The sequence below is a fragment of the Tamandua tetradactyla genome, chromosome 6, assembly GCF_023851605.1.
Source record: "Tamandua tetradactyla isolate mTamTet1 chromosome 6, mTamTet1.pri, whole genome shotgun sequence".
Lineage (NCBI taxonomy): Eukaryota > Metazoa > Chordata > Mammalia > Pilosa > Myrmecophagidae > Tamandua > Tamandua tetradactyla.
This window is the reverse complement of record NC_135332.1, coordinates 110,628,703-110,643,432: the sequence shown is the minus strand read 5'-3', so window position 1 is coordinate 110,643,432 and position 14,730 is coordinate 110,628,703. Positions and strand designations below refer to the sequence as shown.

Genomic DNA, 14,730 nt, shown 5'->3' with positions numbered 1-14,730 from the left:
TAAAATTCTTACAAGAGAACATAGAGAAAAATGGCTTCAGGACTTTGTTGTAAGCAATGGAATTTTAGATTTTACACCAAAAGAACAAGCAGCAAAAGAAAAAAATAAAGTAGACTTCATCAAGATTAAAAACTTTTGTGCATCAAAAGACATTATCAAGAAAGGGAAAAGACAACCTATAGAATGGGAGAATATATTTGGAAACAATATATCTGATAAGGGTTTAATATCCAGAATACATAAAGAACTCCTACAACTCTACAACGAAAAGACAAACAACCCAATTTAAAAATTGGTCAAGGATTTGAATAAGTATTTCTCCAAAGAAGATATTCAAATGGTGAATACGTATATGAAAAGATGCTTAACCATTACAGAAATGCAAATTATAACTATGAGATACTACTTCATACCCACAAGGATTGCTATTTTAAACACCTGAAAATAACAGGTGTTGGCAAGAATGCAGAGAAATAGGAGCCCTCATCACCATTAGTGGGAATGCAAAATGGTGCAGCCACTATGGATAACAGCTTGGCAGTTCCTCGGGAAATTAAACATAGAATTACTATATGACCCAGGTATATACCCATAAGAATTAAAGTCAGGAACTCAGACAGATATTTGTACAACAATGTTAATAACAACATTATTCACAATAGCCAAAAGATGGAATGGAAGCAACCCAAATGCTCATCAGTGGATAAATGGAAAAACAAAAAAATATGATATAGCCATACAATGGAATATTATTCAGCCATAAAAAGAAGTGAAGTTCTGATACATGCTACAACATGGATGAAACTTGGAGACAGTATTTGATGAAATAAGCCACAAAAAGACAAATATTGTATGATTTTCTTACTTATTTATATTTATATTCTTAAATACTTTGAATAAGCAAATTCTTAGACACAGAAAGCAGTGGTTACAGGGGGGATGGGGAATTATTGCTAATGATTGAGTTTTAATTTGAGATAATGAAAATAGTCTAGATATAGACAGTAGTGAAAGTTATACAGTACTGCCAATGTATTTAATCTCAAAGAATTATCTCCTTAAAATGATTAAAATAATTGTATGTATATTTTTCCACAATTTAAAATTATTTTAAAATGTTACCCATAAAAAATAGATATTGAGATAACTTAAAGAGTAGTTTAAAGAACTAAATTGACTGTCTTTAAGGAAGAGAACCAGATAGGAATGTGTCACAGCAGAAACATTTTGCTTTTCTTTATAAGATCAATTGATTCTTTTGTAAACCACACACAATGATTTAAAAATAAACATACACTTCAAAAAACTAAGCTTACTCATTTCTGTACTATACTGTTTTGTTTTGTATCATATGCTTTCCTCTTGGATGCCATTTTCATTTGGTTGGAGTAATAGTCTCTGAGTAATCCCATCTAAAAGAGTTCACAAGTGGTGATATCTCTGAGTCCTTCCTTCCTAAGAGCTACTGTCCAGCTCAGAATGGAAAAGGGGAGTTGGATACCAGCACAAAACTGCTAGCCTCCATATGTTCCCAAAGAAAGTGTTCCTCCATGATATTAAGACCAAGTTATTTTGTCTACAAGGACTATTCTTAGGTCATTTTAATACTGCATAAGCAGTGTAAACACATAACCAGAATAAACAACCTGATTACTGTTGATTATTCAATCTAACGATGTCTAAATAACCAAATCTTCCTCCTATTTTAAGGCTGAACTTGATGACACCTCCTCTGTGAAGCTTTTTTTCCAATACCTCTATGAAGTTAATTGAGTCAAAGTATTTATTATATTGTGTGTGCTGGGCAATGTTCTAGGCACTTAAAGATACACTGGGGATAACATGATAATTAAGACAGACAAGGTCTCTACCCTCAAATAGTTTACATAAAATGGAGCAGGGCACAGTTAGAAAATAAGATTGGGACAAGTGCTGTAAGGGATGTAGTGTGGAAATACATGAAGAACAACAAAATTAAAAACAGCAAAGCTGATTATTCAGTGCTTGCTATTGCAAAGGAATCAGCCAAAATCACCTTACACAAAGGCAAACAGGAGTGGGAAAGCTTTATAGTGGGCAAAAAAGGAAGACTTCAGGTGTGCCTTGATTAGAGGCTGTGGGCATGGGGAAGCTGGAGGTGAGCTAACTAGAAGGGGGGAATCCTATGTGATGGTAGGGGAACATACTTGGCTTTCTCCAGTTGAAAGCAGGGGCAAAAATTAGGGATGCTGTCAGTTATTGATGAAGTCTTGGCTATTCTGGATCATTTATTACAAGGTTTGTTGTATGACTTCTGGACTTCTTGTAGATAGTGGCTAGCTTCCTGGATGGGTTATTACAGATAGCAGATCAGAGTCTCCTAGTCTGGTTGTCATAATTAGTGGGTCAGAGGTCTATTTTTATATATGGCCTAGCCATTGTCTGTTTGTATATTCAGTCTTTTGAAAGGACAAAGTGGTAGAAAAGAGGACCAGTGGGTAGATCAGTTTATCAAGAAAAGCCTCTGATACAACTTTACAATAAAAAGACAAACAATCCAATGTAAAAATTGGCATAGAACATCAACACACATGTCTCTCCAAAGAGGATGTGTCTATAAGCATGTGAAAGATGTTCAATATCATTAGCCATTAGGGAAAATACAAATCAAAACTACTATTTCACACCTACTAGAATGGCTATTATTTAAAAAAAACAAAATAACAAGTGTTGACAAGGATGTGAAGAAATAGGAACCCTCATACATTGTTAGTGGGAATGTAAATTAATGCAGCAGCTGTGGAGAACAGTTTGGCAGTTCCTCAGAAATTTAATGTAGAATTGCCATATGATCCAGCAATCACACCTCAAGGTATACATCCCCAAAAATTGAAAGCAGGAACTCAGATATTTGCACACTGATGTTCATAGCAGCATTATTCACAACTGCCAAAGATGGAAGCAACCCAAGTGTCCATCAATGGAAGAACAGATGAACAAATTATGGTATATACATACAATGGAGTACTATTCAGCCATAAAAAGAAATGAAGTTCTGAAACATGCTAAAACATGGATGAACCTTAAAGACATCATGTTGAGTAAAAAAGGACTATTATATGATCTCACTTATATGAAATAATTAGAACATGCATATCCATGAGTCAGAAATTAGAATACAGGCTACCAGGGGTAAGTCTGGCAGTGAGAAGTTAATGCTTAATTCATTCAGAGTTGCTGTTTGGGGTGATGGAAAGATTTTGGTAATGGATGCTGTTAACGGTAGCACAGTATTGTGAATATAATATCACTGAATTGTATGCTTGAAAACGATTAAAATAGGAGATTTTAGGTTGTATATATGTTACTACATAAAAATATTTTAAATGCATAAATTATACTACATAAAGAGTGAATATTAATGTAACCTATGGGCTATAGTTAATAATATAATTAAGTAATATTGTTCCATCAAGTGTAACAAAGGTACCACCTAATGCAAAATACTATTAATTGGGAAAACTGTGCAAAGGCAGGGGTGCTATATGGGAAATCTATACTAAAGATTTTTCTGTAAACCTACAACTGCTCTAACTTTAAAAAAAAAGGTCTCTAAAGAGATAACAATTTCAAACCTACAGTATTGAATAGGGATTATTCTACCTTTATGAAATGGGATTTTGATTAAAACATGGCTTTTCTAAGGTGCATACATCCTTTTAAACCAGCACAGATACTTACACTTTCTTCTTCTCATGCATGCAAACCAGTTTCTACTTCCCAAACCCTGCCAGCTAGGCCTATAAACCTTGGGTGAGAGATTGGAGGATTCCTCTGAAGGGAAACTGACAAGCACAAAAGAAAACATGTCTCAATTCTGAGATGTAAGGGTTCTACCACATAGAAATTGCCTGTAACCTGCCCAGTTATTCTACAGGGAGACCAGCCAGTCAACAACCTTTCCCTGACACAAAGTACTTTCACTCATCTTCATAATGTCTTGCTTAAAATGAACAGGCAGATCAGGATCAGTAGACAACTGAGGAGAGCCTCTAAAATCAAAGACAAACAAAAAGAAGCTCCAGGAGAAACAAAATGGAAGCAGGAAAAAAAAACTCACTATAATTAATTTCTGAAGAGAGATAAAAAGGATTCCATAACCATGAAATAAAAACAGGATTCTAGTTTGTTTTTTAAAAAATGAACATTAAGCGAACAAGAGAGAGCACTTGGTCATTAAAAAAAATAGGAGAAGAGAAATTAAATGTTCAACATAAGTTTTAATGATAAAATTGAGTCAGTCTCCCAGAAAGGATGGAAAATAAGCAGGTAAATATTAAAAAAGAAACCTAAAGAATTAATTGAGGAGGTCCAATATATGACTAATAAGAGTACCAGACTCAGAGAACAGGGAAAAAAATGGAGAAAAAAAATTATATTTGGAAAATAATATAATGGGTCATGATGCAATAACTGGGACCAGAATAATCCTCCCACCAAAAACAAACAGAAAACTAGGCAAAATATATGAAACAACTTTTTCAGTCATTGAAATCTGCATTGAGGTTCCTTTGAGTCTGTTGCTGAATACTAAGCCATTTATGCATAAGATGAAATATCACAAGGCTGGCAAAGAATGAACAGGGAGCTATAAAAGGAACAATTCTGAGAGCCCTCACACGGCTGAGAGACATTTGAGTTCTCTGGCCCATATTTACAGAGTAGATAGTCCTTCCTGAACATCCAGGTCATTCAGTAGAGACCCCAAAAGATGTTACCTAAATAATGGTATTAAACAAACTCAGAGTAAAGAGTCACTGTAAACTCACCCTAATAAAGTTTAAATCAACCTTTGAAAAGATATCTGATTGAAAGTAATTTAAGTGCCCACAAGAACAAAGTCCAACATTTTAAAGGAAGACCACAAACTCCAGCATTCAACAACATAAAATTCATAATATCCAGTTTCCAATCAATAATTACTGGAAAAACTCAAGAAATCATAACTGGAGAAAAACAAGTCAAGAAAAAATACCCAGACAGAACTTTTAAAAAGCTATTTACAGGGCAGGCAACAGTGGCTCAGTGGCAGAGTTCCCACCTGCCATGCCAGAGACCTGGGTTCGATTCTGAGAGCCTGCCCATGTTTAAAAAAAAAAAAGCCATTTACAGCTCTAGGGGGCAGCGGCACTGGGAAAATGACATGGACCTCGGCTGGTTGGGTGGTACAGTAGAAGCTAGACTAATTGAAGATACCTATCAATAATTATACTTACTTCACTTTGGAAGTAGAACCTGGAGACAAGATTTATCCTACTTTCAGCAGTCTTGATGGCAGAAAGAAGATCCTACAGAGTAGGGGAATCAGTGGAGGAACTCATGGGACCTGATGGACAAACATGGACCAATATGGATTCAGAAGAACGAATGTTAGTGGCTGCTACTTTTACCCAAATCTGTGCAGGGCAGGATGAGAGAGATGTTAGGAGAGAAGTCTAGTCTATCCCATGTGATCCCTAGAGTAAATCTTCAGAAACCCCAGGGAAGCAACCTACTCTTCCTGTGCAACAGCACTACCCACATGTAAAAAGTAATGTCCCTTCAGAAATAATGTCCCTTCAGAAATAGCTTCAGAGGCCTCCCAAAAACTCCAAAAGCCAGTGAAGAAGAGAAAGATGCTGCATAGGAAGCCAGATGGAGAAGTATTAGCTGAATCAACTGTCAGTGAAACAGAATCTGGTTCAGAAAGTGACATAGATTCCTGCGACTTAAGACAAAGGCTGATGAATCTGCAGTTGCAGGAAGACAGGGAATCTTCACTTGACATTTCACAAAAATTTAATCTACCACATGAATATCAAGGAATTTCTTAAGAAGATCAGCTCATTTGCTATCTACCAAGGGAAGGAATGGGCCTTCCAACTTATGAACAAGACTAGCTGTCCTAAGTCCTTCATTCTCCCAAGGCTGGACCAGATAAACCAAAATAGGGGCAAACTAGACTGGGTAGCCCAGGACTCTGAGTACAAATGAGACTGGGACTCAGTGTGGTTACCTGGTAAAGATCATAGGAAGGAATTACACTGGGGTATCTGAGAGCAGATGGTGTGTGGACCAGAACCCAAGTCTAAGCCTCAGCACATATATTTTCCAAACAATCACCTAGTACCAACTGAGAATAAAAGATCTGCCCTTTGCTGGGGTATTTGTTGGGACCTTGCAAATGGTATCATGCCCAGGAAGGTTCCCTTTCCTCTTTCTCCTTCATAAGTCTTTTTTACCTTTCTCTGTCCTTTCACAGGACTGTTTGGAATAACATGGTTCATTATACCTCTCTTTTTAAATACAAATAACCAACGTTAAAACCTGTGGAACATTATAGAGTAAGGACTTCACCCATTATTGGTCATTCTTAGCTATATTTCAAGTGGTATCAAATACCACTTACCTTCCAAAGTACCACTCTAAAATCCAGCAATTGAAAAAAAATCATGCCAGAGGAAGAAAAACCTAGTATTTGTTTTGTCAGATTTTGTTAGCAATGTCAGAAAGTACCATTTCTGTTCTATAACCAATATTTTCCTTTGACCAGTGTGAGTTGCTGTGTTTTTATCTGTGTGTGTTTTAAAGTTACTGGGTGTTAAACTTAAGAATTTTGGAAATTCAAAAAACAAAACAAAAATCTATATAAATATGCTCTAAAATTTAAAGGAAGCATTAACATAAAGAGAAGAGAAATGGAAGATAAGAGCAAGGTATTTTGATTTATTGACTTCAGGATTCCATAGAGCTCAGCCCAGTGCACGGCACAAAATTGGCACCCACAAAATGTTTATAGAATGAATGAATAAGGGAATAAAAGACATTCAACCATCTGGGGCAGATAATGCAAATCATTCAGCAAATTAAGTGGCTGGGATATGCCAGAAGTTGCTTTTTCTTCCTTCCATAGAAAGAAAATACCCAGGAAGTCAGGATGAAATCCCAAGTTCTTTCACTTCCAGCAGAGCTCATGTGCAATTAAAAATGCCTAGACTTATCTTCTTGGGAGCTCTAAATATAGACATTGCCCAGGATATATTCAAAATTGGCTTTTGTGGTCCATTTAAAATAGCCCTTTGAAGGCTTGGTCAAAGGAAATGTTGAAGTTCAGCATCAGAATATTAACTGTCTTGTTGCTCTGTGTATTTCTGAGGCCAGTGTTTCTATTTTTTTTAACTTTAATTTTTTCCTATTCTTTATGCTCATTGAAGTTGCCCAAAAGCTACTGACATCAAGCTCTGTGCCACAAGGGAGAAATCTCAATGTGCCAGACTTAGGGTCGCTGACATCTATCCCAAGAGTCATCAGCAAGAGACAGCTTTCTGCCATGGGGGAAACAAAATGGACATCATTAGAGAATCTTCACAAAACCACTATAATTATCTGAGTTTTTTAGCACTTAGAACAATTATATAGGCATCAGTACATTCCTCAAATGCACCAACAGAAAATATGAAATATCTGAGTGTGGTTCTTACATATCTCACTAGCAATGATATCAAGAAAGTATATTTAAAAAAATTATTGCTTTTGCTGAGAATTTACTCTTATCTCTAGAAATAATTCAAAGTCATTATTCAAATATAAATTAAAAATGGACTTTTTTCACATTCATTGTATTAAATATTGTAAAAAATGCAACAGATTACCACGTACTATGAAATCTTGTCAGTCACGACAATTCCTATACACGAATTCTTGTGAAGTTGTAAACTATGTTAGTGATTTGTGCATATTTACAACAAATTGCCTTCTCCTAGTCCTGTTCCACAGAACGGAATTTACGTGCTTTTTGACATGGAAGACTCATTTTTAAGTACCTGCTTATAATTCCAGAAAAAAATAATTTTCCCTTAGGATGGTTACATAACTTTGAATCTCTTAATTAAGATTCTGTTTGAGCAGCGAGAAAGAGAAAGCTATTTAAGAAAAATTTAAAGGAACACATATAGCAAGGAGTTTCAGGGTGATTGAAATTCTTGAGCTGTGTGGAAGGAATTGAAAAGGAAAAAGAAGAATTGGGTGGCTGAGAAATACAAGCACTCCCAAACAATGTCCCTGCCCTACCTCACTGAGGGTCCTAGTGCCAAAGGGGAATGGGTGAACTTAGAGGTAAAGGCACAGGACATAAGCCTGTGAGAAGCTGGGTGGCCAAGTGCCTACCACAACATCTCAGTCCTTCCTGCTGCCTAGGATATCATTCCCTTCCCTCTTTTCACCTCTGCAGAACCATAGGTGTCAAGGATTCTTTCCCCTCCACATCCCCTAACCTTGCCCACAGCTCTCCTACTTCCTAATCCAAAGCCTGATCCAGGGCGAGGACTTCTATGGCAGGACTATATAGAAAGGGGTTAGGGAGAGGAAGAAATAGAAGAGAAGAGAAGGTAAGTCCTGTCTTTCCTCTTACCATGTCTTTGACCTTTCTAATTAGCAATATCTTCAGAATGGTTCCATCTTATTTCTTCCTGATAATTCCCATTCTACTCCTAACCTCTGCCACTCTGCCCCTCTGCTGTTCATTCATTTATGCATCATTCATGCAGTCATTTATTTTTATCCATTCATTGAACACACATATTGTGTAGCACCATTTTCTAGGCAGTGGAGAGACAGTAATGAGTAAAAACCAGGTATGTGGAGCCTTCACCATTGAAGAGAGATATTAGGCACATAATCACCCAAAAACTAATGTAAATTTTCACCTGTGACAAGTACTACAAAGAACCATGTGGCTATGAGAACCTATAATAAAAGGATTTGACCTAAATAGAGGGGTCAGTGAAGGCTTCCTTGTGGAAGAGATAGCTGAGCTGAGGTCTGAGAGAAAGACTTAATCAGGCAACAGGAATAGTATTACAAAGGCTGGAGGGTAGATGGGAAATACAGTGAAAGTCAAGGTACAAATTTAGGCCAGTGGGTAGATGGGCTGGAGTTATAGGGAGCCACTGAGGATGTTTAAGATGGGTAAAATTAGAGATTAGTATTTTGAAAATTTCAGTGTGGAGAACAGATTGGTAGAGGCCAGTCTAGTTAGGTAGTGAGGGATGGTAGAAACTTGAATAGGGTGAAGGTGGAAATGAAGAGAGTGGATAGATTAGAGAAAGGCTTAAGAAGTAAAGTGAAGAGAAATTGGTGATGACATTGGAGATAGGGAAAGTAATAGAGGGAGATGTCAAGAATGATTTTCTGGCTTCCTCCTGGCACAATGGAACTCAAGAATCAGGTTGGGGGGAGAGAGAGATCATAAATTTGAGCCTTAGAGAGTTTGAAATGCCTTTGAAACATTCCAGAGGAACTATCAAGTAGACAATTAGATATATGAAGTCAGAACTCAGAAGAGAGATACAAGTGGGAATCTTCAGCTTCTAGGTAAGAGGTGGCAGAAATTACCATCATGGATGAAATTGCCTGGAGAACGGGCATAGAGGAAGAATAGGGTGTGATGAAATGTTCGTGGTGGCTTAATGCAAAGTCTGGTTGTTCCTCTGGTGTATAGATGACTTTTCCTTCCTCTCAAGGCCAACCACTGAGAATTTATTATTGTCAACGTGACCTTTCTTTTTCATAAAGTATCTAAGTATAAGCGGAGAAGGTGGTGGGTTACAGAAGGAAAAGTTTTTTCTAGCTATGATGTTACCTTCTGCAGAGCTCCAGAGAAGGGAAACAAATGTTTAGAAGGAATAAATGTAGATTATAGAAAAGGAAGCAAAATTAACTGCTGAGGGCCTGCCCCAGGGTACAGCTTCCTGCTACTCAGAGGGAGTCCCAGCATTGTGGAAACATGAGGGTGTTTAATGGGAGGTTTTAGAGTACTGTCAGTGTACAGATATTCTTTGAGCTTGTTCTCAATTAACTAGGTTTTCATGGTGTCCTAGGCAACAATCCACCATGTCTAGCATCATTTTTGTGAGATGTACTCTGAGTTCTCAAAAGCAACCTTTAGGAAACCACCAGTTCATAAATTGGAGATTTCTGAGGCCAAAGGTTTGTTCCTTGTTGGGAGATTCATGAAGGATCCAAGGAGCTTGCAAGATTGCAGTATCACAAAGCTATGAAGGGGGTGGTCAGCAAGATGAGCTGCTTCAAAGAACTGAGAATGAGAAACTCTGCGTTTGGCAGCGTGGGGATCAGTGAGGAGGTTAATAGTGTCTTTTCACTAGTGCCAGACTGCAGTAGTACAGAGAAGTTGAGGAGGAGGAGGGCAGTGGCCTAGACCCTTCTTGTTCTAAATATGGTCCCAAGACCAGTACCATCAGCACTGGAAATGCAGAATCTCAGATTCTGCCCTTTATCTAACAAATCAATCTGCATTTAATACAAGTCTTGGGTGAGGCATAGGCACATGAAAGTTTGAGAGGCACTGGTTTGGACTACTCTTTTGAGATGTTTGACTGTGCTAGATAAAAGAGAATGAAGTCAGAGGAAATGGAGAGAGATTGGAAATGAAAGAGAGAAGATACCAAGGGAAGAGTTTGGTGGAGAAGGAACAGGATCAAGAGAACTGAATAACCTGGGAAAAGAGGTGGGATGCTTCCTTGGTTGAGAAAGATGGGAAAGAGGAAGGAAATAGGAAATGTGAGCTCAAAGGCAGAAAACTAAAAAACTTTGTGGGGAGATGACCTTCAAAATTAGTGTTAAGGTCAACCACTGAAAAGGAGGAGAAAGATTTTAGGTCAAATAATACTCCATAGTTTAGAAACTTTTATCATTAACTCTCAGGGCTCTAGTTTAAGTGACATTTACTTTTAATGCCATTTCTCTACATTTTCTTTTGTAATTTCTTTAAACAAACATACATCAATATTAAATACTTTAGTGACCATTTACATGTAAAACTTTTGCATTTCCGCAGCTAGTTTGATGAGTGTAATTTGAGCCATGAACTTCACTAGGGCTAATGTTATATAGCTTGCTGACAGTATTGTTAAATAAATATCATGGTTGCAAAATGTATATACAAACTTGAAGGAACAAAATTTATTTTTAAATTTAATTCAATTTAATTTTTTTGAATGGACAGGCACTGGGAACAAATTTATTTTTAAATACAGTTTTTATGTCTACAAAGTTTGCTAAATCAATAAAATGATCTGAAAAGTTCATTTCACAGTCAAATACATTAGTGATTTACTTCATTGGTTTTCTGATGACCATTTATCATGAGGTATAGCATCCTCAGAATGAATGGTGGAAATGAAAACCTTGACGTGCTTGCCTCTTACATAAACTAAATATTTGATTTAAGACATAAATGAACTAACCACGATGGCCTGTCATGTTTTCCCAGTTTCTAATTTATTCAACCTCTGCTCAGTATTGATCCTGACAAGCAGAGTGACCCAAAGATAAATTTATTCACTCCAAGGTTTAGTCAGGAACAAGCCAAAAATTATAGATTTTCCCAGGGAGATGATGACAGGCAGTCAGGGGGATGACAAATGGCTGTCTGTAGATTTAGTTAGGACGTTTGGGCCAGACGTTTCCGATAAAGATTGGAGCGTGCTGGTCAAATACAGGTTCATCAGTGGTATCATTAATAGTGGAGAAAGCATAGCCAGGGCTGCAGATGCCTATAAAGGCACTTAAGCACCAACCCCTGCCCGGGAAATGGAATGCACGCCTCAGTTTTTTGTAACACTCCTCTAAGTGGTAGCATGACATGATCATTTATCAAACAGAGACTGTCCAGAAAAGTGTCTGGTCCCTTTAGTGTAACTTATTGAAGGGGCAGGAAAGTGAAAGCACTTTATTAAAGACAGGAAGGCAATGAACAACCAGAGCGTATCCAAAGGGTAATCGTATTTCAGCACAGGATTAGTTTAGTCTTAAATAAACATACACTGGAGGGAGTATGTTGAGGGTCATTTATCAAGTGAGGAATAATTAACAAAACTCTACAGGACCCTTTTTATCTATATAAATTTAAAGTTCTCTGTTATTTAAATTTTGGATGACAGGCATTGTATTCAAAAACTATATAAAACACAACTCTCAATCTTTTCCTTTAAGGTTTAAGCTAAAAACCTAAAAAAAAATAGGTTTAAAAATAGGTTTTCTTAAACCTATTTTAAGAAAAATACTTACCTAAAATAAGATAATCCTGTCTATATTAAATGCTGTTGAATAATGCTACGGAGAGGCCATAATCCCAGACTGGGGGCTGAATCTTGTAAGAAGTCAACTACTTGCTTGTCAGTGGGTCAGAAGCTTCTTAGGAGAATTTTTGCTCTCCGTGTGCAAAATTAAGAGAAAGTGAATTAGCGGAGGGGTGGCACCTTTGTTCCAGAAACTTTCATACTAGGGACATCTAACCCTACTTTATCTTCACTTTGTGAATGAGGGCACTGAGACTCAGAAAACCTAAGTAACCTGCCTAAGGTCACACAGTAAACTGCAGTGCCAGGAGGTTTCACATTACCTGCCTTTTTGTTGCTGTTGTTGAATGATGAGGTGGGCAGAATTGGAAACAACTTCACCATTTTGCAGAGGAAGACAGTCTCAGAAAGGTTAAGCAACCTGTGAGTGCTCTGCAGTAGATCCTAGGCACACACTTGTAACTGCATAGGAGCACATCTATGGGTTCCAAATTTGTTACCTCTATGTTATGGCAACTTTTTGCAGGGATGTTTAATGTGTAGAGGGAACTACTGTCAAAGCTTCGTAGTGATAAATGATTTTCTAAAATCTAAAGTATAAGTGTCATCTTATAATTTTTTGAAAAATGAACTATCTGAACAATAAACATAGACAAAGCAAGGAATAAGATGGTCAGTACAATAGCTTTGAAGGTGAAGAAATTGTTAGGAACAATATTATCAGGCAACACATATCAATTTGCTTCCAACTTTTCAATTAAGAACATTTATGAATTAATTGATAATGTGTATTTCTAACTTTCCTTTATACCGCACAATAATTTTGATCTAAAATTTGGCCTGAGGGAAGAAAAAAATGGAAGAATCATTGGTATTTGTGGCTATCCTCTGGTATCTTCATTAATTTTGTAACTATCTCCACATACTCTGAACAATAGTAATTCCCACAGATATGTCCAAAATTACATATATCTGAGAGCTTCTGAAAATCCTATAGCTCTCCACAGGAATTAGGTATTATTGGAAATCATTATTATTACTGTTATCACAAAACATTTGTTTTAAAAGAATGTTCTGCATCATTGGTGGAAGTTTTCCCTTTTTATGTATGTATGTATTTACTTATTTATTTGCTGCTCAATTAAAAAGAAATCAATTCAAGGCTATAGAGTAGGAAACATTTTTTTTGCATTACTGTTTTGAGCATTTCATTACAGATTAAGTTTAGCTGATTTTTAAAATAGAAAAAACTTTCTGGTAAATACTTGAAGTATATTTTACGTCTATGTAATTGTAGCTAAAATAAAAATAAGGGAAGGAGAGTGAAAAGGAGGGGGGAAACAAGGAAAAGAATGACAAAAATACAAAGAATTGGAGAGAAAGATTGTGCTACTGGATGAGAAGGAGAAGAAAAACAGTATAATTCGTTGGGAAAGAGAAACACGAATAGGGAGGAAAAGGAGGTTAGGAAGGCAAACGAGCTGACCTTTAAGTGACCACATATTTGTTTTCCTGATGTTTGAGTTATTTATAGACCTTGGAATAACTTAATTCTTCCTTGAAATATCAATTGGTTGATTTTTCTGGTAAGCTGAAAAACATTCAAATGTTTATGAAATAACATACAAAACAGTAAGCATAGTATGAAGACCATGTTCAAAAAAGAAGGCCGGAAGGACATATAACAATATATTAGTAATAATCATTCAGTAATAAGAATGCATGTGATTTTCTTCTCCTTTCTTCTATTTTCTCTCTTGATAAATCTTTTCTAAAATTTTTAAATTAGTAAGCAGCCTTCAACACATAAAAAGCAACACTATATTGTGCTTACTTCTCCGTAATTGCTTTCATCCGTAAACTTCCAGAAGCTCCACTAAGAATAAAGCAGCCACTGCAGCACTGGGTCTCCAGAGGGGCAAAAGTGTTTTCTGAGCTATAAGTTGGACCATATAAGGGAGCATGACAGAAAAGAGGCCTGTGGCTCCCAGCTCAGGACTTAACCTTTTGTATCATCTTTAGGCCCCTCTATTAGCAATATAAACCATTTTATTAAAAAAAAATTATTATTGTGTATTTTCTAAGTACTTGGCACTGAGCTTAGAACTCCATGAAAAGCAGTAATTCATTAAAGGGATTTCATTTAAATGTAATTCAGTGAACTGACATACTAGAAATACTGATAAATATAAAATACTCTGAAATATAGAAATACTGATAATTATTAAATACTTCGTTGTGCTTTTCTGTGATTACAGGATTTGGAGATTTTACTGAACAAGTTGATAAAGTTGCAGAAAATGGATTTAAATGGAAATCCTGTTTGTCTCAAACCAAAGTACAGGGACAGACTGATACTGGTGTCCAAATCACTGGGTACATGTTTATCTTATATTAATAAAATTTTCTTAAGGAAAGAGACCTAGTTAACTTTTTAGTTAATTTATCAGCTAGCCTTTGGAAATATAAATGTGATATCTGGGTCTATGAAAATGGTCAACTTTAAATTTGATATTTTGAATAACAGCATAATTTAAATAAAGAATTAAACCATGAACAATGCCTGCTATACTTAAGGCACTTGCCACTCTTTCTCTGAAAATAAAATGTAGCT

At 36.4% G+C, this 14,730-nt stretch overlaps 1 protein-coding gene and 1 pseudogene across 2 annotated transcripts in view; both read left to right on the top strand.

Annotated features, from left to right (window-relative positions):
• PPP1R42 (protein phosphatase 1 regulatory subunit 42) overlaps positions 1–14,730 on the top strand; it is a 50,204-nt gene that overhangs the window by 17,551 nt on the left and 17,923 nt on the right. For both annotated transcript variants that reach the window (XM_077166949.1, XM_077166948.1), the window contains one exon: positions 14,375–14,492. In XM_077166949.1, coding sequence (XP_077023064.1) covers positions 14,375–14,492 — 118 coding nt within the window. The remainder of the gene's footprint in view (positions 1–14,374; positions 14,493–14,730) is intronic.
• Positions 4,483–6,666, top strand: LOC143686282 (centriolar and ciliogenesis-associated protein HYLS1-like; annotated as a pseudogene).